The 23,353-nt window shown below is 39.9% G+C and overlaps 1 protein-coding gene across 1 annotated transcript in view; it reads right to left on the minus strand.

The window, feature by feature from the left end:
• Positions 1 to 22,820, minus strand: part of NEBL (nebulette) — a 244,932-nt gene extending 222,112 nt beyond the window's left edge. The window contains exons 1-2 of the mRNA XM_056484449.1: positions 22,450 to 22,820; positions 20,999 to 21,093 (exon numbers count right to left, since the gene is read on the minus strand). Coding sequence (XP_056340424.1) covers positions 20,999 to 21,093; positions 22,450 to 22,518 — 164 coding nt within the window. The 5' untranslated portion in view covers positions 22,519 to 22,820. The remainder of the gene's footprint in view (positions 1 to 20,998; positions 21,094 to 22,449) is intronic.
• Positions 22,821 to 23,353: the final 533 nt, after the last annotated feature.

A 23,353-nucleotide genomic window follows, 5' to 3' on the forward strand; every position in this document is an offset into this window, starting at 1 on the left:
TGTTGACAATAAATAATCTTTTCTTGACTTTTGCACAATTATCAGCAAGATATCTATCACATAAGGAAGAGCATCAGAAAGTATATACACATTTGTCTTGTGTATTAGGCAAAAGAGAGTAAAGCCAAAAATACTTGTAATACACTGGCATTATCTGTTATCACATTAATACTTAATACCCATATATGCATGTAAACTGATCTACAAATTGAATCTAGAATTTTCTTGAATGACATCAAATTTTTTACAAATCTAAGAGCACTCATACACTTTGCTGATCAACCTATGCTCCTCATCACAAAACAGAGACAAGCTGGGCAAGTTACAAGACTGGAAGAGGCTGACCCGAACTTTGAAGGTATCACAACTACTGTTACGTTTGCAGTCATGGAAATTTAAAGAATTTTAAAATATTTGCTCACTTCATTTCCCAAGTTTTAATGCATACTTTGGTGAATGTGGGTATCCAGGAACACAGGCAGAGTTCTCTTCCTCAGAGACAGAGGCTTTGCCAAAAGTATCTTGACATTTCATCTTATACAGACAGTCTGATCCCTAATTACTCAGTATATGAAGTGAATTGCAATTCTCATCAGAAGGCTGCTGAAACATTTAATCCTGCCAGCATTTTGGGCTGTTTCTCTCAGGCAATTTGGAGCAATGTCTGGGGGGATTTAACATTTTTCAGTACTAAACAGGAAGCTCATACAGGGCCAAATACATCCTTTAATTTTAGGTGCTTTCACTGCATCTTTTACAAATCATGCAATTATGCAATAAGGTTGCCCTCACAATGTTCCAATAGTTCATCAATGAATGTACATTTTGAACAGAAAATACAGGTGCCTAATGACTGAAGCAATAACCTTGTAGTATAATCTATAAGCATTCAAGAGTATGGCCCTTTTCTTTTATATGGAATAGTATCCCACCATATAATTTCAAAACATGTTTGTAAGAACAAATAGGATACAAATTAGTTCTTACGTAAAGGTTCTCATGAGGATAGCAAATCAGTCTCCTCATTTAACAGAATAAAAGAGCACTCAGGTGTAAAGAGACAAATTGTTCTGTGATCCAGCAGAACCAAGAAAACCTGCACAGAAATTAGGTCTCCTTAGGTCCTAGCAGTTGTCCAGCTGGACAGGACCACCACCTTGGGGAGCCCATGGCACTTCCTAACATACTCTGACTCCACCATGACCACAGACTGCTGCCCTACTGGTACACCCACTAGAGAGGATTACAACTTCTGGCATCAGCTGCATCATGAAATCAAATTAATATGACAGAAGCATTCACATAATCAGCTCCCTACAGACAGTAAACAACTTGTTCTTTGGAGATGCCTGTTTGAGCCACCTGATGTGTATTCCTCCTTTTAGATACCTTCCCAGAAGTTTTCAGTGCCACATTTCCCATCAGCTCATTTTGTCTATATAACAGCTGGGAAAAGAATCTCTGGAACTGATAAGACAAGACAGGCTAAATTCAAGTCAGCAGTATAATATATAATCCTGTTGTTAAAATGTAAATGTCACTATGAAAAAATACATACTAGGAAGAATCTGTGGAAAGCAGCAGGAATTATAAGAGTTTCTTAAAGTGTTAAAAAGGACTAGAGGAATTTAGGGGGTTTTCAGTCTGAAAACAAGGTCTGATGTGAGCTATGGGAATAGCATTACAACATATATAAAACATTACAAAAAAAGCAGAGGTAGCAATTGCTTTCAACACCCACTAGGAAAGAAAAATGTTCAAGATAAAGCTACAGAAAATAAGATGAATTTCAGAAAAATAAGAATTATAAGGACATAACACAACAAGGACTTTAAGCAAACTAGATTTTAAGAACAGACTAGAAAAACATATAGTCAGCATAATTTAGGTAAACACAGTCCTATTGCAGTGCAAGATGGACTAAAATTATATGAAGTTCATTTCCAATCTTTAGCTCTTCCATGCATTAGCTGTATATTTATAAAAAGACACACAGAACAATGGGAATAATTACATTGATTTGTCATTTAGTTTTTATTAGTGCCTTCATTAATATTAATTTATTTCCACTTAGGGTAGAAAAAAAATGACACTTCTCTACTGCTAGATATTATTACCTTATTTCCTTACTGGTGTGTGCTGAGTACAGCTTCTTACCACAGACCTGCATTGGGTACATACCTGGTCACTCGTGCCAGAGAGCTGAAATAGCCCCAGGCACTTTGCCAGGTACATCACTTCCTTGTGTGCCAATTACTGTAATGATTTGTGTCCTGCCTAGCCTGCTCCTATGAGCCAGCTCAAGCAAGGACAAGTCTTTGGTGTCCTTTTGCTTGTAAGAAGTAACAAAGATTCTTGTGAAAACAGTAAGTCCCGTTTGCACAGAATTTGCCTTACCCAGCTCACCCATAACTCTCCAACTCACACCCTGGGCTTTTCCCCCCACAACCATCTGAGTCCCTCCAGCAGTGCATTAGGAAAGGACTCAGCACCACAGGTATGGGGCTTGCTTGCTCTCATCATTACCCAAGGGAGCACACAAACAGGAAGGGCACCTTTTACTTTTAATCAGATAGGGTTTTATCATCAATGAAGAAACTCATGGTTAAGCAGGAGCTCTCTTCTGGCTTTATACACTTCTGTATTATTTGACACAATCAACACTAAATGCTAGTCAGACCGATATGACATTCACTATCTAACCAGACTCACTTTTTTTCCATGTATTTTATTTACAAAGAATATTGATATGGAGCTGATATATTTCCACCAGATATCCTTGCTGGTCAAAAATCTAATCAATATTCAAAGTAACATAAATGTCCACAAATTCTAATTTTTCATTATACTGGAACTGTTCTATGAAAAAAGAAAATGCTAATTCATGTCCAAAGTATACATCTTACATAAGTTATTATAAAGACAGAACAAGAAGCATATTCATAACTTCCCTTTCACTTTACAGATGTCAGAATAATATTTATGAGATTGTGGGTACATTTAAAACTATGTCAAAAATTAATATTAAATGTCTATCTTATGCAAAATTTCACTCCACAACTAAATGAGAAGGCAAAGAATCTCTCAAAAAAGAGCAAGTAAAAATAAATCAAATTGAATATTTTCCCATTAATTAAAATATCTGACTATGTAACAGTTTAAGTACTAAATTCTTAAGAAAAAATCTTTTCAAATATGGAATTTTATCTTCTTTCAAAAAAGCACTGCTGTGGGTTCTCTCACTGTGAAAGATTATAGATTACTGTGCTCACCAGCCTCAAGGATTTTCAGAAGTTTGTTAATCAACAACTTGGTGAGTTGTTAATCAAACTTTGGTGAGTGACAACTAAAATAGTCAGAAAACAGCCATACATGGGCCAACTGTGAATTCTTTTTCTCTGTGAAATACAGTTCCATGTAATTAGTTAGTAATAAACCCATAACATCAACACCAAACCAAACAGAACATGCTGTGATAATGTTTCTTTCTTAGTAAAATACTTTATTCATATCAGAGACAAGTTGTACTGATGTAGAAGGAAATCTAAAGGCAATACAGAAGGACCTGCACTTCTAAAATATTAGTAAAGGTTTTTTCCTACCTCAAAACATTCATTGTTCACCTTTGTTAATCAAACAGGAGGAAAACAGTATCATTGGGATATTTGAATCTTGCTTTTTCAAACATTCTAAGAGCACATTATCCAGCAGGCCTAGAAAAACACCTAAAAGCAACAGCAGCAAGCAGCCTCCATGTTTCAACACAACTGGGAAGCAAACACTTGAAAGACTGAACAAAGTGGGTACTAGATTGGTGGAGACTGCATTACCAAGTGAGTGATTATATCACCAGAAGGGCAGCATGATGCTTTGCTGTGGGCAGAAATTCACCTGGATAAAAAAGGGAGAATTCTGGTCCTTGTACAGGCAGAGTGTCACAATGTGGTTCCCTTTTCTATCTACAGCAGATCCAGCCACTGCTTCTTGCTGTGAGATGTGCAGTCAGGAGAATTCACTGGACTAAGGAGCATCCTAATGCCACTAACTAACTACCTAACTAACTAACTACCTAACTAACTAACTACCATCCTAACCACCCATCTAAGAGCCTGAGAAAGAAAAGAGGCTCATGAACAACCAGCAGAGTATTCTGAAAGTACTGATTTCACTGCCTACAGAATTATCACCAACATCAGCACAATTTTTCCTTGAGCTTAGAAGCTAAGAGAAAAAGAAATATTTTAATAGAATTAATTGAATAGTATTTGTATATGTGAAAACATTCAGAACAGATCTGTATTCTACAAATTTATGAATTACTATGTATAGAGTTCCATGCACATAGATCTCCTGTCCAAGAATTTGTATGTCTTCCTTTTTAATAAGACTACAAAGCACACAGGAGACTATAAAACAAATAGAGAGCTTGGAGAGAAAAGATAAATTGCTGACTTGGACTGAGCAAATTAATTTTTTTGTTTAATGAAAGACTACAGAAAGGATTTCCAAACACTGAATACCAATTAATCAAATAATTCTGAAAGAACAAAAACAAACTGGGGGGGGGGAGAAAGGAAAAATAAGCCAGCACTCCATCACATCCTAAATAAAAGAGGATGGCCTGCCTTTGCAGGCTGCAGGGGTGCTCCAAGTGACTGAGATCCTGTGTCTTGGAAGAAAAAGGTCACTGCTCATTGGACAGCCTATCATACAGTGTCATCATGTATTTCTGGATGTCATAAAAGCTTTTACCTCACTGTCCTCTGCATGAAGTCTCAGAGATGAATCCAATTCTGTGCAACTTTCTTTTAAGAGATGCATTTAGAAATATATTTTCTAAATAACAGAGATACTTATTGCTGAGTTACTCTGCAGTTCTCATTAAGATTTAAAAAGGCATATGACTAAATTCAGACATTTTACAATATTTTTAATTGTCTGGGAAACCTTTTTTCCTCAGGCTATATGATATATTTTTTTAAATGTCAGTCTAATGTGTAGCTCAGTTCATAAATCTGAGTTTAATAAGCCCTGCACTGTCAGTTTTAAGAGAGCTTATAACAAATCAAATCTCCATAAACTCATCAATACAAAATAAATTGTTTGAATTCACCTAATTTTCCTCATAACCATGCCTGAGGAATTCACAACTGTCCTTGGTTATTAGACCCAAGACAACACTGACATAAATTTCAGACCTATCATACAATCACTGAACAGCCCAGGTTGGAAGGGACCTCAAAAGACCATCCAGATCAGCCTTTCATGGGACAGCCATGCCAGGTGAGATCACCTACCCTCCTGCCCAATTGCATTTTGAAAACTTCCAGTGATTAAGACACTGCTACATCCCTGGAGAGGAAGTTCTTACTGGAATAAATAAATAAATAAAATCTTTCTTGTGTCAGGATAAATGTTCTCCCAATGCAACCTGTACCCTTGTCTTCTTCACGTGGTTCCTTGCAAAGAGAGAGCCTCCTGTCTCTTTGTAGCTGCCCTGAAAGCACTGGAACACTGCAGTGAGACCCTCCTTGAGTCTTCTCCAGGAAGAAAATCCCAAATGCCTTCCATCTTTCCTCTAAGGGCAGTTTCTGCTGCCCTTTGATCATCTTTGTGCCCCTCTTTTGGACCTTCTCCTGTCTGTCCTTATCTTTATTGAATTGTGGGGACCAACTGTGAATACATTCTTCAAGTGCAGCCTGGAGATGCAGAAAAAGACCACCAAAAACTGAACAACTGGTATTTTTCTTCAAAAACCATGAGATACATGTTTTGAGACACAAAATGCTGGATTTTTAGGTAGGTTTTTGCTGTTGTTATTGTTTCTACATTTATGATGTGGGTTTGAATAGCACAAGAATGTGAAGGCAGTGGTGCAGGGATGCAGTGTGCAGTCAGGTGACAGGCAGAGCTCAAAAACAGGCTTAAAAATGCAGTGCAACAACTGAAATCCTTCCTCTCCAACAGACATGATCAAATGCCTATGAAACACCAAAGGCCTGGAAATCTGAGTTGGTATGAACTCCAGAAAACTAAGATACTTGGTTCTGACAGCTGTCCAGGGAGAGCCACTGTGAAATGTTCTCTCACAGAAGATTCACTTCACGAGAGATAAGCCTCTGTATCTGAGCCAACTCATGCAGATTAAGTTACTGTAATTAATGATGAATAAAGTCTGTTTCATCTATCATAAAATGAGTCAGATGAACTGAAATCTTAAAGCATTTATTTCTCCACCAACTACAAAAACAGGACTATTACAATAATTTTGGCTTACATGCCTCGGTGTGGGATATGTCAAAGGTAGGCAAGATGAATGCCACCCACAGTTTTCCAGTCAAGGGATATGATGATAGTGAAACCATAAAAGGTTACAAGCATTTCAAAGCAGGAAACATTCAACTGAGCTGAGGCCTGTGAATGGCACTTTTAAAATAATAATAATCTCTGCATTCTTGCATTATATACAGAAGAAACCTGAAGAAATTAGATGTATTTTGCCTTTGTAAATTTTCTCAGCCTCACAGGAACATGAATAACATCATTTCACAAGGAAACAGGCAAATACACTAGACAGAAAGGCAAAACTATTATTATTTCATTATATAACACCAATATGTTTTGCCCTGCACAAAACATCCTGTTATCTGGCCTCACCGTTTTTCAAATGTTTTGAGTTTTATTTTCTAAAGCACAAGAGACTAAATTCAGGCCTCATCATACAAGACTTTTAGTTTGGTTTATATATAAATTTGTTAAATTAATTTGCATTTTTTCATGGGGTTGGGTCTGTGATTAAAGTAGGCTCTAGGATTTTAATAACACTCCATCTGTCCCAGAGGCCCTTGCTTAATTTTTGCTTTCACAGGTATTTGAAACAATTAGCTAGTGTTAGAATCTTCTCAATTTCTAAATTCTTTTGCAATATATTGCAGAGGAGGTAAAAAAAAAAAATCTTGAGCCCTGTTTGCAAAGAAACAAAAGACCTTAAAGATTTCAGGAAACCTTAAAATGCAGTAATTTTAAGTACTTGAAGACATGCAACACGCAACAGCCAACACTTCTCTAGATACTTCCTTTAGCTGTCAAAAAAGATATTTTACAAGTCTCATGATGCTTAATCTCTACCACACTTCTCTCTCCTAGGAATGTGAGTGTAACACCATGCCTCCCTCTCTCTCACACACAGTTATTCCTGATTTATTCCTGATACCAATGCAAGCCTCAGAAAATAGCTGCCATGGTGGAACTGCAGTCCAGTGGAGTTATTTGCTACATCTCAGGGTATCAGATTCACTTAAAAATGCTGTAAAACAGCATTATCCAAAGCTACCATGAAACCTGGTACAATGGTGTGAGTCAGGTGAGTTACATAAAACATCAAGCCCTACAAAGACACTCATTGTAAGATACACAGTGAAAACAGGAGCTATTAGAAACATACACACAGCTGGAATACACACCCATATTGTGCACTTGCTTTCCTTTCAACATCTTTAATTATAAGGTTATTGCAGATATATTATCATAAATCAACAAACCCGTTTTCCACAGCGTGTTACTAAGCAACTGTAACCAAGACCTTGTGTAAATAAGATTAAAATTCCAAGGTAACGGTACCCAAATACAACCTCACATTGCACAGCCCAAGAAAGTAGAATATGTTCATATTAAAGGAAGAATGACTGCTTAGTTTTGTGTTTGTTCAAATAGTTTGGATACACAGAAAGTGTAAATCTATTTCTATCAGTTGTAAGCATTTCCACCATACAATAAACTCTGCAAAGGTCTAACAACCATGGTGTATTTTTCAGACAAAATGACTTAAACTTTTTCAAAATAATTTCATTATTCATCATATGCATTTCCTTCTGCCAATAACAGTATCCAAACTATACAAAAATATACTACTTTAAATAATCTGCTAATAGTCATTACTACAACTTTTAAGAGAAGATATCATACATACACAGAGTGAAATAAAAATGCTGTAATACAATGATTAAGTTTTTTTTTGTTGTACTTCCCATATGGAAAAAACTACTTTTTTCCAGTCATAAATACAGAAGTAGAAGCACATTTCTAATAACTGGCTGCACTTGGCAGGCAGGTCTCCATCACTCCAGCACTCATCAAGGAACATGAGCAAGCTCCAATTCCAACAGAGTGGACCAGAATACACTCCAAGCAAAAGAGATTAAGCATGTGAAATTTTCCTGCCACTGTCAGTCCTGCCTTCCCACAAGTTTCAAGTTAACTGACCTCATGACAAATGTGACTAAATATTTTTAAACACAACCCGTATTTAAACATAGAATCACAGAATATTTTGGGTTTGAAGGAACCTTAGACATCATTTAGCTGCAAGCCCCACCCACCACAGAGAGCAAGGCCACCCACCAGATCAGGTTGGTGACCAGTGGGCCCATCCAAGCTGGCCTTGAACACTTCCAAGGAGGGGTATCCACATCTTCTCTGGACAACTTGCTCCAGTGCCTCATCACCATAAATAAAGAATTTCACCCTAACATCTAATCTAATTATCTCCTTTAAAACCATTCCCCGCTGCTCTATCACTATGCATCCATTTAAAAGTCACTTTCACCTTTTTTTTTAAATTCCCTTGAAGTATTGGAAGGCCTCAATGTGGTAACCCCAGACCCTTCTCTTCTCATGGCTGAATGACCCCAAGTTTCTCAGCTTGACATCACAGAAATACTCCAACCCTCTGATCCTCTTCATGGTCTGCTCTGGACCAGTTCCAACAGGGAACCAGTTCCAACAGTTCCTTCTCTGGGGACCCCAGAGCTGGATGCAGCACTTCAGATGGGGTGGAGAGAGGGAGAATCAACTCTTCTAATCTGTTGGTCACTCCAATTTTAATGCAGCCCAGGATGCAGTTGGTCTGGAGTCCAGAGACTTGAGTGGTATGGGAAATCTGGCTGCCAGCAAAGACTGAGGCACCTCAGCCTTTGATTAGTTCAGCCTTCTCCATATCCACTGTTGTCAGTTCTCCCTTCTCATTTTTCAGAAGGGGTATACTGTCCTTGCCCTTTCTCTGACTTACAGAATCCCCTCTTGTTATTCTTCACATCCCTTGCTAAGCCCTGGTCCTTCTGTGCCTTGGCTTTCCAGACCCCATTCCTACACAGTCAAACCATACCTCTATACTCTCCACAAGTCTCCTGACCTGCTTTCATGAGCTTTGCATTTCCTTCTTACTCCTCAGTGAGAGGAGCACTTTTCCAGCCAGTTTCCAGCCTGCCTTGCCTGATTTCCTACACACTGACAGGGAGAGCTCTTGTGCTCTAAGGAAAGTGGCCTTAAAGCATTGCCAGCTCTGGTCAGTTCCTTTGTGCCCATGGACAATTTCCCAGGGAATCTCTTTCACCAACTGTTTCAACAACTGGAATTTCTCTCTTCCAAAATTCAGGATCATGACTTTGCTGCTTGAGATCCCAGACTCACCAGGATGTGGTCACTACAGTCCAGGCTGCCTCTAGTGTTAACCCAATCTTAAGGGACAAACACTATTATTTTACTATTGTCTCAGAAGCCATCTCTAGAAAAAGAGCAGAAATCAGCTGCAATGGAGACAGAATCCCTCTGGAGATACTTTGTTCCTTGTTCAGCCCAGTTTTCAGGAAATCAGGGATATCACAAGCCCCTTCTGCTCCAAGCACATACTCCACTTAATAGACATTGCCTCATTTTACATATATATGCATCTTTGCAAAAAGTCTTTTCTTTAAACCTTAAAAAAAAAAAAAAAAAAAAAGTGCACAGCATATACACACCACCTGCTGGGGAGAAGATGAGAGAACAAACATGTGACAGATATTAATCATGATGCTTAATGCACTCCTGGCAGGCTCTCTGCTACCAGAGCAAGGAGAATCATTTAACAAACTGTGTGGATGGAGCAGAAAGGAAAACTTGCCAGCTTTATTCACTTGTGGCTTTTAAGTTCTTCTCCCTCTTTCAAACATTTAAAGAAATATAATGTGTTTCTATTCTAAATTCTCCTGCAGTGACAACTTTGTCCATACCCCAGCCTTGCTGGAATGGCACATTTCTCTACTTCCCCACTCATCCTTCACCAAGAGTGCCCTTCAATATACCACTGCTGTGTGCTAGTGGTACCACACAGTAAGTACCTCTCTCCCCATTGCTTTTGTAAGTATATCAGTCATGAAAGTCAAGCATTTCATCAGTACAAAAAATTGAATGCTGCTCTTTCCAGTCTCAGCTCCACAAAGACAAGAGTCATCCTGAAAGCTCATAGAATTAATACACAGCTTGACCAGCTTGTATTCAGACTCTAGAATATCTCCTGAAGTAACTAGTGGAGATAACAATTATTTATAAATAGGGCTGCGTTTTTCAAGTTTTACAAAAATATCCATTGGTACTGAAGAAACTTGGTAGCCTATAGAACAAAAGGATCTCTTACATTTTAAGACAAATTCCAAAAATAAGCCTTTGGTTATGCTAAACATAATTAATAAAAACAAAATGTAAAAAGCACCCATCTAAATTATCACTGTTCAGAATACCCATCTTCATCTCAATGGAAAAAAAAAAAAAGAATGTTGACAATCTACCCTGACTTGAATTAGGCTACCAAAAAAACTGAGCACATACTGGTTTTCATTTTCACATAACTCTCACTGCACTTCATAGTTTCCCCTCAAGATTTTCGTCTTTCTAGGGATACTATTTGGTAACACAGCTCAGTGTACAGAAATATTTTTCAGGGGGCATAAAACTGAGAAACTGTATTTTTCCCAATTTTCATGATATTTCTCATTAATTCCTAACTTCGTAACAATCTCTTCACTGCATGTTCCTCAAAGCAGGATGAAGTCATCTGTGCCTGCAGTGGCAATAAACTGAGTCACATTTCTTGCAACAGGATCTCCTATTCTGAATATTCATTTATCATTAAGATAATGAAAGAATTAAAGGAACTCAGACTGAGCAAACACTCTGCAAGAACTGAGACTGACTCTGTGAAGAAGCATGGCATGGAGTAGACTAACAATTAACTCAATCCAAGCTCATCTACCTGGGCTTCCTTTTCATCCTTCCTGCTTCTTCCATTCTTGTTAATATGGATTTCCAACATTTCTGGCACAACCAAGCAGTATCAATAGTGAGGTATCTGGAAATGTCTGTTTAATCTCCATTTTAATCTTCAGATCAAAAATAATCCAAAAGCTCATGACAGGATACATGATGATGGTGGCCCATTCCTAATCAAATACTCAAAAGTGCAACCATCTTAGAAAGTTTGCTTGCTAAACTGGAAAGTTCAATCAATATTTTTATGAATTATTTTTCCCATCTATCCTTGTTTTCTCTGCATGCATCCTCTACTTTTCCCCTTGCGTTAGCAGACGTCATGGACGTTAAATGAGATAATTCTGGGAGAATTACTAGAGGTGTCATATTGCAAACAATATTATTCTTCTAAATATATATTTTGATATTTTTTCTTCCAGACTGGTTTTACCTTGCTCCATTACTCCTAACACTTTTGTGCTAATGACATTGCGTTTGAACAAGTTTTGCTAATAACTGTTCTAACGAGAGTCATCTGTTTTCCAATAGCCTGACAAATTCCTACCAACTATTCAAAATATAACTCTCAGACCTTCCTATGTTACAGCATAATTGCAACTCCAAGCCCTCTAAAAGAAGATTTGCTTTTCAGTGTATATACTTCCAGACAGGTTCTTTAAAACATGGACTGGCACCTCACAGCAGCAGCACACCAAGCATGCTGCCAGTTCTAACAGTGTTAATCACCTCCTGATCAACCACTTATTGAGCACTTCTGCTGCTAGAAACCCTCATACTGGTCCCTTTTCTTTTTGTATGACTGAGCAAATCTAGTCAGAAATGTCTTCCCTTCTGCATTTGCAGAAACACACAACCAATACTATACAACATAACACCCTACTGTGTTGAATGCATGCCACTCTACACTGTTCTGCAGAAATAGCCCATGCTTTCTTATTTAGTCAGTTTATTTCCTCTTGCCACTCACTCTTCCCCTCCACAAACTCAGCCACTTGCATTTTAATTGTCTGAAATCAGCATCTTTTTTCTTTTAAATTTTTCCTAAGTATTTTCATACACAGTTTTCTCGTGTCAAAAGGAATTGCATTGCAAGGATTGAATTCTTCCAGAGTAAAGCTGGAACAAAAAAAAAAAAAAAAAAAGCTGGAAGAAAAAAAAAATAAAAAAAGAACATAGTTATTACCACTTAGTTTGTCAAGTTAAAAAAAAATACCTGAGATATAACTAAATTAAAATGCAGAAAGCACAACTTTATTTTTAAACCTGTGAAATTGGCATTACATCAATACACCTGCATGAAAAAAAGCTGCCATTTAGAGAGGAAGAACATGATGGACTACCTCCACACATTTGCTCTCCTAAGAGGGGAAAAAACACAGTGTGAATTTTTGAAACTGTAAAGCCAGAAAGGAAATTTGTCCAGTATCCATATAGTTCTACATTTTTAGAAATCCTCTTTAAAGAGTAACTATGCACTTCCCAGAAAAGCCTTTGCAATATATGCTTAAATGACAACTGGCCAAATTACAATTAGTTTTCATTTTTTAGGTGCTGTAGTCTCCTCTCAAGTGTGATACTGATGGCACATTTTTTTGCCCTCCTCAAACTAAGATATGATGGGATCAGTTACCATCACACACTTGCTGCACAATCAAGAATAGAAGTTTTTGGAGAAGGAAAACAGGAGACATGAGGAGGAGGAAACATGAGAGACTAAAAATTCTGCACTACTTACCATGCAGACTTTTCCCCCTAGTACAAATGAAAATTACAGAGGCAACATGAAGAGAAAGCAAGGGGAAATATCTTGGCCAACTCTGATGTAACACCTACTCCAACATCAGAAGAGAGAGGGAAGCAGAGAGAAAAGAAATTGATTGATCCTGAAAAGTAAGCAGAATTAACTGCAGGGTTTTTGTTTTTAGAAAAGCTGCAATATGGGTTAACATGGCAGCATGAACTGGCTGGTGACATTTGTAATGAGAGAGATCAGTTATTCAACAAATACTTCACCCACCTCTTCTCAGAGCAAACTTTTCCCTTGTGAGTCCTGCCTACTGTCTCCTTTCCAAGGGACTTCAAAATCACACTGCCAAACACTGCCCTCAGTGTAACTCCTACAATCCCTAAATTTAGCAAGTTCCTGTAAGCACGCCACAATATTCAAAATTATTAAAATAAAAGTAGTTGACCACTCAGCCAAGATTATTTATTATCTGGATAATTACAGCAAGCTTTCACTGCCATTGTCTGTAAACAGCAACACCTGCTTCTTGACACTGAGCTGACTGACACGATGTTGTCCTTCTCAACTGGCAATCACCAGCTCTAAAAAATTCAAAATTGTATGAAAGATTGCAACATACACTTATTTTTCCTCAAGCTTTATAAAGTAGAGAGAGCATTTCAGGACAGCAGGTTTATTTGCTACCAACAGCAACACTACCAGACCTGCACGGGACTTCAAATTCAGCCAGGTGAAAATATTTTTCTTAAGTTCTTTGGCAAATATGATGGGAATTTCTATGGTTTAGAACATTTAAAACCCCAAACAGTTAAACCACAAAGCTGCTATCAAACCATATCATCAAGACTTCACAGGCTTGCTACAACTGATTCCAAAGTTCAAGCTATGCAATGAAAATAAGCAAATTATGTGAAATCACAAAATTTCATCTGTGGTTCTTGCTCTGCTGCCTTAATATTTTAATAAATATAATGAAATTAACTTCATCTTTAGGACTGAGTACAGAAAGCAAGAGTAAGAAAACTGAAGATTATCTTAAGCATCAATAGTGGCTAAAAGGCTAGCAAGCAAAGAAAAACCCCCAAACTGAAACTGTCTCAATAATCACAGTCCCCAAGAACATATTTAGTACATTTTATTAGTAAAAGTGCTGAGGATATGCATGTGTTCTTCCTTGGAAAAATTATCTGTTATCTATAATGATCAATAATTATATATATTAAAAACACACATTTACTTGAGCCAAGATATCAACTGGCAACAGGTCAAGATTCCACATAGCAAAGTTGTCTATGCTTAGTGCAGCATTAAATCAAATAAAATTAAATAAACTATAATAATATTCATTTGTGTACTTTCTATTTACTTGTCACAGCAACACCCTAAGAAATACTAAATTGTAATTGTGCTTTGGAGCAATAACAGGGGCAACAATATTTTACCTACAGGTAAAATATTAAAATGTGAATTCCAAACACAGAGCCTATGCTCACATCAGGAGCTAGACATGGCAGAACTGACTCAATTAAATCAGAGAATTCACCTGCTCTGAGAGAAAAAGGTAACAACTCATCTCCCCTGGGGTCATTTTCCTGCTGCACTTGGAGCAGCAGGGAAGCAAGCTGGCTGCACTCAGCTGTAGGTCACCATGGTGCTTCCCACAGCTACCACAGTGACAAACAAGGGACCTGCTGGAGCTCACAGTCCTGTGAGTCCCTGCACGTCCACCATGTAATTAATACATGCAGATCTTGACCAAACGTGAAATCAGGACATGGCCAATTAAACATGTTGAAACAGAACCCAAGAAATGGGTTTGTAGCCCATTAATCAGATGCAGTCATAGCAATAAAAACAGCCCAACTCTTCCCAAGATCTGAGTATCAGTGATGACTATTCTTTAGTAATTCCTTTGTAACTAACCACCATCTGCCTTATGTACATTATTCAGCAACTCTGACAAAGTGCTCTTAAGTGCCTTCTTGGAACAGTTCAAAGATATGCATCAAACACCTTTAAGAGACCCAAATATATTTTGCCTAAGAAGCTCCTTCAAATGTTCTAGTAAATAGGCTCAGCTTTACTTTACATTATTGGACACCACCAATAGTAATTTGGATTGAACACTGAATTAACCAAAAAAAGATAACACAGAACTGAGGAGCAAGAATGTATGTTTCTTCTAATTATAATTGTCCCTTATATTTAAGCAAAGTCTGCATAAAAATCCATGATTATGCTATTCCACAATTTTACTTTTTCTCACAGAGAAGTCAGTGCTTGATCTAGCACTCTCTGAATAGGTAAAGATAAAGCAGTTCTCTTATTCAACACTGCTCACTACAGAAGGGAAGGCTGCATCAGATCACATTGTACATACTGCTCCCAATACCCTTCCAGGCCTTCAGGTAGTAACATGGGTGATGAAATAAAGATTATACTTATTAAATTTGCAATGTGCTTACAGGCTTTCTGGTGGGAGGGTTGACAGGTTGATAGGAGGGGGCTGTAAGCACACTAGAGAACAAAATTAGAATATAAAATGAACTCAACAAATTGGAGAAGCAGCCTGGGGAAAAAAAGAAGATTTAGTTCAATGAGAACCAAGTGGAAGATTCTGTGTTTAGCCAAGAACAATTAACTGCTTAGACAATGGATAATAACCACTGCTGAGGTTGCAATTCTGCATAAAACATAGCCCACGAGAATCCAAATATAATTTAACAATAGTCCAGGTTCTACAACTGAAAAAAATAAAAGACAAAGACTGCAGTGGGATTTAGGAGAAAAATTATGTGCAAGTACTCATGTTGTTGTACCAGCTCTAGTAATGTTCCACTGGGCACTGAGATATATACACTTAGGAAATAATTGAAGGCAAAGAAACAAGAATTAACATAAAATACAGTCCATCAGGATGAGGATAGAGTTAGAGCTGTTTTGTTTAAAGAAAATATTGCTGAGAAGGGGCAAATGTTTTCAAATACTGGAGTTCATACTCATGTGATGCTGAACAAGAAGTAATGGGCTTTGAAGATATAACTGTAATTGGCTATGAGTTGAGCTCCTTACCAGCTGTCTTTCTAGCAATTCTGTTGTTTTCATTACCCATTTAATATTACATTTTAACAGGAAAGTCTTCATCACACAAAGCTAATAAAGTGAAAAAGTGCAGATCCTTGCTTTCTAGGAAGGTTTGCAAGGGAATTTATGGGTTGTTCCTTTTCCAGTTGAAAATGAAGAATTTGAAAAGCCTGTTTTTTCTCTCTTTTCTGCAACTTTCAGAAGTCGCCCCATGAGATTTCAGGCTTATTCTTACTGCCTCTTACATAATTTTCTTTCTTCCTGACATATTTAAATTGAGAAATAACCAGCAGCTGAAATCAATACTGAAAACTAAGATAATGCTAGCTATTTTTAGTAAGAGTAATATAATCAATTTCCTAGTCACCATCTCAAAATTTTCTAACTGGTCAAGAAAAAAAAAAAAAAAAACCCACTCATGCTTCACAGCTAAAATCAAAGTTCTATACATAAGTTCACCTTTCAGGACAATGAATTCCACTTAATGGCCACATTCATGCATTGATTAAAAGAACTGCTTCCATTTTCCAGACTGTGTGACTCTCCACAAGGTTATACCATGTTCTTATTATTTCCAAGCTGATAAAAAAAAAATCACTTTGACATTTTTTATTTTTTATCCCTTCCCTAGAGTATCCTAAAATGTAGGGTTTGACTGCACTTGCACATTGAAGCTTTAGTACTTCTAACAACATCACAATATTTCAAATGTATTTGGGTATCTATTTCCTACTGGCACCAGTTACAAAGAAATTAAATCTAAAAAACAAAAAAAAAAGTGATTATGAGTTTTTCTTCATGTCAATAATCCACACTAAGACTGATGACAGTAGATTTAAGTTATGTAATCATTCCATATGGTGGCTGTCATATATAAAAACTTGAATGAAATTACCCTATGTGCAGTCAATTAGCAAAATTTTAGATACTAAGTATTTCAGAAGAATTTATTGCAATAGTGAAGTTGTTTTGGCAAGAGGGTATATCAGATCTACAGAACCTGAAGCTACTAGGTTTCCAGAAATTAAAAAGTGTGTCTCTGTTGGATGTGCTCACACATGCAGAAAAGCTAATGCAGAGAGCATATTCCAAAAATATGTATTTCAGCTCCTACATTTTGCATAAAAAGTAGTCTTGTGTTTTGGTCTAGTGAATCTGTCAAAAGAAGAATTTATATGAACATCCTTAAGAATAAGTTATCATATAATCATCCTACATGACTCAATCATTTAACAAGCTTGAGAACACAAATGTTGCCAAAATGCCATTCCTTTCATTGCATCATCTTTGTTATTTGCAGCTGGAAAGGGTCAGCTCTGAGTCTGCAAAAGACAAACATATCAAATTTTCTTCTTGACATTTCCACATATATTAAACAAGTATTTAATAACATCTATCTGCAGATAGGTGCAACAGGAATTCAGACCTGCATTAAGTCACTGTGATTTGATAAATCAGATTACTTTTTAATTGTCTTAACCTTTCTTTTACTGCTTTTATGTACATTCAGAGAAACAAAGAACGGCTCATTCATGTGCTTTAGGCAATGCATAGCACCTGGCTGAACTGTAAAATTGTCAGAGCCTTTCGTCTCATCAGCATTATTTCACAAATCAGGCAGCAATCCAGAAACATGGCATATCTAAATCAGACTGCAAATAAAAGTCAAGATTAAAGTCATTAAGGCAAACCCAGCAGTGTCCATGTGCTGTGCATCTACAAGCCTCAAGATGCTGTGTATGAGGCCTTTCAGATGAAATGAGAATGAAAGTGAGAAACACATTAATGTAAGTTATTACAGCACTGTACTGCTCAGAGGCCCAGCTAAAAACATCATACTGTAAGCAAACAAACAAGCTACTACACAAACAAGCAGAAGTAACTAGCCTGACTCAAACACTTCACAAATTATGTAAATAATAAAAAAGAGAGGGAGGAGAGAACAAAGTTGTTCAAGCTTCTCTCTACAAGAAAACTGAAAGGTTTAAAGGAGACAGATCATGAAAACTCTGTGATCCAAAGATGATTATTTTCAAAGCCATACTATACACATACACACAAAGTTTTCCTTTTAACCTTGTTGCAAAATCTTGTAAAATATGTAAAATACATAGATCTACAACTTACAGAAGCTATGTCAGCAGCCCAGTCATTACTTTTGGTATCAGTGTCTCTTTACCACAAGGAAGGTATACAATCATTTAGATGGAAATATGGCAAAATGTCCAACAAAAACTTGCTTTTCAAAAAAGCAGGATCCTGCACTTACAAATAGTTCTGCCCTTTTCTAATGGTCACCAAATTGAAGTACTTTGCAATATATTCCTTCATAGTTTGCTAGTTCCTTTTAATATGTCTGACCTTACTCTTCTCCACCAAAAAGATAGTTTGAACAACCACAGATGAGCTTCTTTTTCTTATATTAACAAAAAATAAATATGTTTTACAATTAAATAATTTCTGATCTTTACCAGTAAAGTAATAAAATTCATTCATTTCAGCCACTGAAGAAACAAAAGAACAGACAAATTTAAGACCAAAGGTCAAAATATATTCAATAAACTTATCTGACCTGTGAATTAACAAAGCACGTACAAGTATTATTAAAGATACATGCTTTCCATCTTGTCCTTATGAAAAACTAACTATGGCTTCTATGGCTTCTAAACCTGTTTAACAACTTATGATATTCCTCTCCCATTCAAATTAGTGCATACTTTTTCACTTTTATCTACAAATTGCACTCTTATCAATGGATGGCGTCAATAAACAGTTTAGTAGTAATTACTCTTTGTCAAGTGCTTGTAGGTGTTTGTATGAGTAAATCTACATTCTTTTCTTTGCAGATTTTATGATCAAGCAGCATTTAACATAAAAATGGATTTGCTTCTTACTAATAAAAACAGAGTAAGATACATCATAATTTGAAATACTGTAATGGTGTCTGCCTTGCAAATTAGTTACCTTTAAACCAGCTGTATTTTCAAAACACAGCATTGCAAAAACAGCAGTCCTTTGAAGAATATTAAAGCTTGTTGAAACCACAAAGCACACCTTAGTCTTCCCTGCATGGTTCCCCAGAACACTTGAAATTATTACATTATATGATTAAGGTTTCTCATTAAAAACAAGGGGGCATAAAAACCCACCAAACTTTAGTTTACTAGAAGTTAAGAACATAGTGAACACTGTTGATATTACACATTACATTTTGTCTCTTTTTAAATGAAAAAAATTCCCAATTCTTTTAATGGTTTTACATTGCTGCTTTCCTTTTCATACATCAGGTTTGAGAGACATTTCAAAGGTAGAGATTATTTTCTCAAGGCTCACTCTCACAAAGCTCACCAAAGCAACTGCCAGGAAGAACAGCACCTGAATGGTGCATAACAGATCCATCCGTCATCCTTACTCCCCCTCATCCATCAGCAGAAGGACACACCACAAGCTATAACTGCATATATGAAAAACTCCCTGCAACAGAAGTTAAATATGCACAGCTTGGAAACCCTCATGCATTAGCATGGAGAAGATTTTATAAACAAACAATCTTACTAAGTCCAAGTATCTGATTAGATGAGAATGATCAAGCAACCACAGTATCATCACTGAAATTTAACCACAAAAATATAGGTTAAAGGCACCTATCAGAGTTATAATTACTGCAAAGGATGCAAGCCTGTACTTCAGTTCAAACAGTACCACATGCAGGGTCCCATCCAGGGCCAATACTCGAGGTTAGTCTCAGTTTGTAGCACAAGCACCTGTTGGAGCATGACTCCCCTCCTCCCTACTCTCCAGCCTGTGACACTGGCACAGACCCCACTTTGTTAGGGGAGGTCTAATGTCACCCTCGTACACTGTGTGGAGCACTTCAGGGAAAGCCAGGAGGTTGCATATGTAACTCCATATGTTCCTGAAGCAATCTAAGTACAACTGTGCACACTGAAACAGGTGTTTCAGGTTTTGGCAGCACAGCAGATTTACAACATAACTTGTATTTTACACACTGACTGGATTCAATTTTAGCCTAAAAGAAATGACCATATGCTGTTGAACTTTTCTGTTACAGCCAGCCATCGACAGTCTATCTCAACATCAAACAAATATTTTAAGTATAGGAGAATATTTCTAAAGAAAAATAAAACATGTCCATAGCTTCAAAACTCTGTCTCTCAAAGCATATTTTAAGTACATAAAAGTAAAAATAACAACAATATACAAATAACATATAAGATCACATTTGATTCCAAAATCTTTAGAGCTATCCTTCTAAAATAGCTTATTATAATGGTTTCTAAAGACTAAAACACACTGAAATGCAATTAGCAAATTTTAGAAGCGTGGTACAAAGAACAATAAACAACTTTTTTTCTCCATGTATCAAATTATCTTCTGCAGCATTTGCAAGCCAAATATCAAAGCACTCTTCAAAATCCACACAACAACAAAATCTAAAAGTTGAAAGCAACATGAGTATACTATAGTATAATCAAACCAAAATGAATCCATTTTCTTAATCAAAATATAAGAGAATAGCAAAATAGCATGAAACAGTAGAAGCAAGGATTTTTATAAATACCTAGCTTAGAAATCTATTAGAATTCTAGCTTAGAATACGTGGAAAATCTAACAGCTTTAAAAACAGGCTGTCATGATTTCTAGCAGGGCACTGTCTCTGGTAAGCTGCACAACCGAGAAACACTTTGTTTCCTTGTTACAAAATGCTGATCAGGTCCATAACCCTGAATAGAGAGCTGCATAATGGACAACTGTAATCCAGCATTGCCAACAATGAACGTAGCAGGAGTCAGAACTAGACCCAACACCTTCTGGTACAAAAAGACCTGTATCCTCAGATCTGATATAAAAACACTGCCTAAACACATCATAAATATTTTCATCTTCTATCACACCAATGCAAGTAGAATACCCCACAGGAAAAGATACTGAGCTGCTCTAGACTGCACTGCTCTCTCTAGACTAAGTTTTTACAGCACGACAATACCTATTTGACAATATCCACAGCCAGGTTTTCTTTTCATGTGCATTTCTGCAAGACTTGACATTTACAATACTCACGCATTGCAATAAGGTTTCTTTTCATATCCTTTGTAGTTATTCATGTTCAGAGCCATTTTGCAAACTTCACAGTGGAAACATCCTTTATGCCAGTACTGTAAATAAATGTGAAGTAGAATTACTTACGGTACTGATGTTTTAAAAGCAATGTTAGGGTATGGCAAACGTAGAAATACAATTACTTGTCAATATTTTGGCTATGCATTATAGGTTTCTTAACTTAGTCAAAATAATTACTTTCACATGAAACCAAAGATGCTTCTGAAACACTCTCAGAAATGTCAGTTCTCTGCTAAGGTAAATGCCAAGACTCCTGCATGCTGACCTTGCCAGGAGAATCTTAAAGATAACTGAAGCAGGAGTTTGACGTTTTCCTCGTTTAAAAAAAAAAAAAAAAATGCCGCTTGCTAAGAATGCAATACTACGCGAATGCAATCACTAACTAATGTGACGGCTGGCTTTTTGGTACACCGCACAGACACTAAATTTAGCACATAATACGGCATTTTCCTCCGGTGGCTTCCACCGCCTCGCCTTGCCTTTCCGGGGACAGTAATTTGGCGCATCTGTCACAGCCTCCCTGTTCTTTACGGAGCGACTGCCCTGGGCTCTAACCGGGGACAGCCCCTCGGGACGGAGCTGCGGCCGCCCCGCTGCCCCGGCCACTGTCCCCGCCGAGCCGGCCGTGGTGCCAGGGGCAGCCGAACCGGCCCGGCCCGTGGAGGCACCGACAGCTACAGCCGGGAAAGGGCCGCCTACAACTTCATCCCTCGGGGAGCCGGGGGGCACCGCAGGGCGCCCCGGCCGCTGCGGCCCCGCTCGCCCGGCGCCAGCGCGGATGCCGGCGGGCACAGCGCCGTGACACGGCGGGCACAGCGCGGATGCCGGCGGGCACAGCGCGGTGACACGGCCGGGCACAGAGCGGTGACACGGCCGGGCACAGAGCGGTGACACGGCGGGCACAGCGCGGTGACACGGCCGGGCACAGCGCGGTGACACGGCCGGGGACAGCGCGGTGACACGGCGGGCACAGCGCGGATGCCGGCGGGCACAGCGCGGTGACACGGCCGGGCACAGAGCGGTGACACGGCCGGGCACAGAGCGGTGACACGGCGGGCACAGCGCGGTGACACGGCCGGGCACAGCGCGGTGACACGGCCGGGGACAGCGCGGTGACACGGCCGGGCACAGAGCGGTGACACGGCGGGCACAGCGCGGTGACACGGCCGGGCACAGCGCGGTGACACGGCCGGGCACAGCGCGGTGACACGGCGGGCACAGCGCGGATGCCGGCGCCGCGGCGGCCCCTGAGCCGCTGCATTTGGCACCTGCCGGCTCGCCCCGACGCCCGCCGGTCCGGCCCTGCCCTGCCCGCCCCGCCGGAGCCGCGGGGAGCGGGACGGGCACGCCCGGGAGCCGCCGTCCCCTCCTGCCCGCTCGCTCCCCAGCACCTTGTCCAGGCAGTTGACTTTCTCGGTGGGATAGACCACTTTGCCACAGCGGGCGCACTGGGGGTTCATTCTGCGGCTCCTCTGGGGCGGCGGCGGCCGAGGTTGCGGTGCGGCGGGCTGCGCTGGACGGGGCTGCGGGAGGCCGATCTACCATCCCCTGCCCTGGCGGGGACGCTGGGGGTCCTCAGCGGCTGCGGGCGGGCGCGGAGGTCATCGGCGGCGGCTGTGGAGGAAGCGGCGCTCCAGCTGACTGCGGCTCGGCAGCATGTGCGAGTGGGCGGGCGGGGAGCCGGCGCTGCCGCCCCCGCCGCTCGCCGCCCGCCCCCGCCGCCTCCCCCGGTGCCTGCGCGCTCGGCTCGCCGCGCCGCGGGCTGCGTGACTCACGCCGAGCCCCGCGCTGCAGCCGCCAGCCCAGCCCAGCCAAGCCAAGCCCAGCGGCGGGCCCGCAGCGAGGGGAGGGCAGGAGGGGAGGGCGAGCCCCGAGCGGGGCGGGATGGCTGCGGGCTGCCCGCTGCGCCTCCGGTGCACCTGCCCGGGGCTCGCCGGGGCGGGGCTGGCCCGGCCACAGGGAGGGAGACGGAGACGGAGATGGAGATGGAGAGCGAGAGCGAGAGCGGGAGCGCGGGGCAGCGGCGGCGCTGCCGGGGCCGCGGGGAGCTCGGCGCTCCCCGGGGTGAGGCCGAGGCCTGGCCGTGCTCCCCCAGCCCCGCGTCCCCCCCGTGAGGTTTCGGGTGCGGCCTTTAGGGGCTGAGTCCCGCCGGGTCTCACCAGCAGTCCCGCGGGGCAGCCGGATCGCAGCCGGAATGGCAAATGATGCTCCCCGAGCAGGCTTTGGGCAGACATTTCTGACTTGCTCTGCAGCGCTGTGGAGCGGCACAGCAAGAACTCATGCGGTTTTTCTTAG

The sequence above is a fragment of the Oenanthe melanoleuca genome, chromosome 2, assembly GCF_029582105.1.
Source record: "Oenanthe melanoleuca isolate GR-GAL-2019-014 chromosome 2, OMel1.0, whole genome shotgun sequence".
NCBI lineage: Eukaryota > Metazoa > Chordata > Aves > Passeriformes > Muscicapidae > Oenanthe > Oenanthe melanoleuca.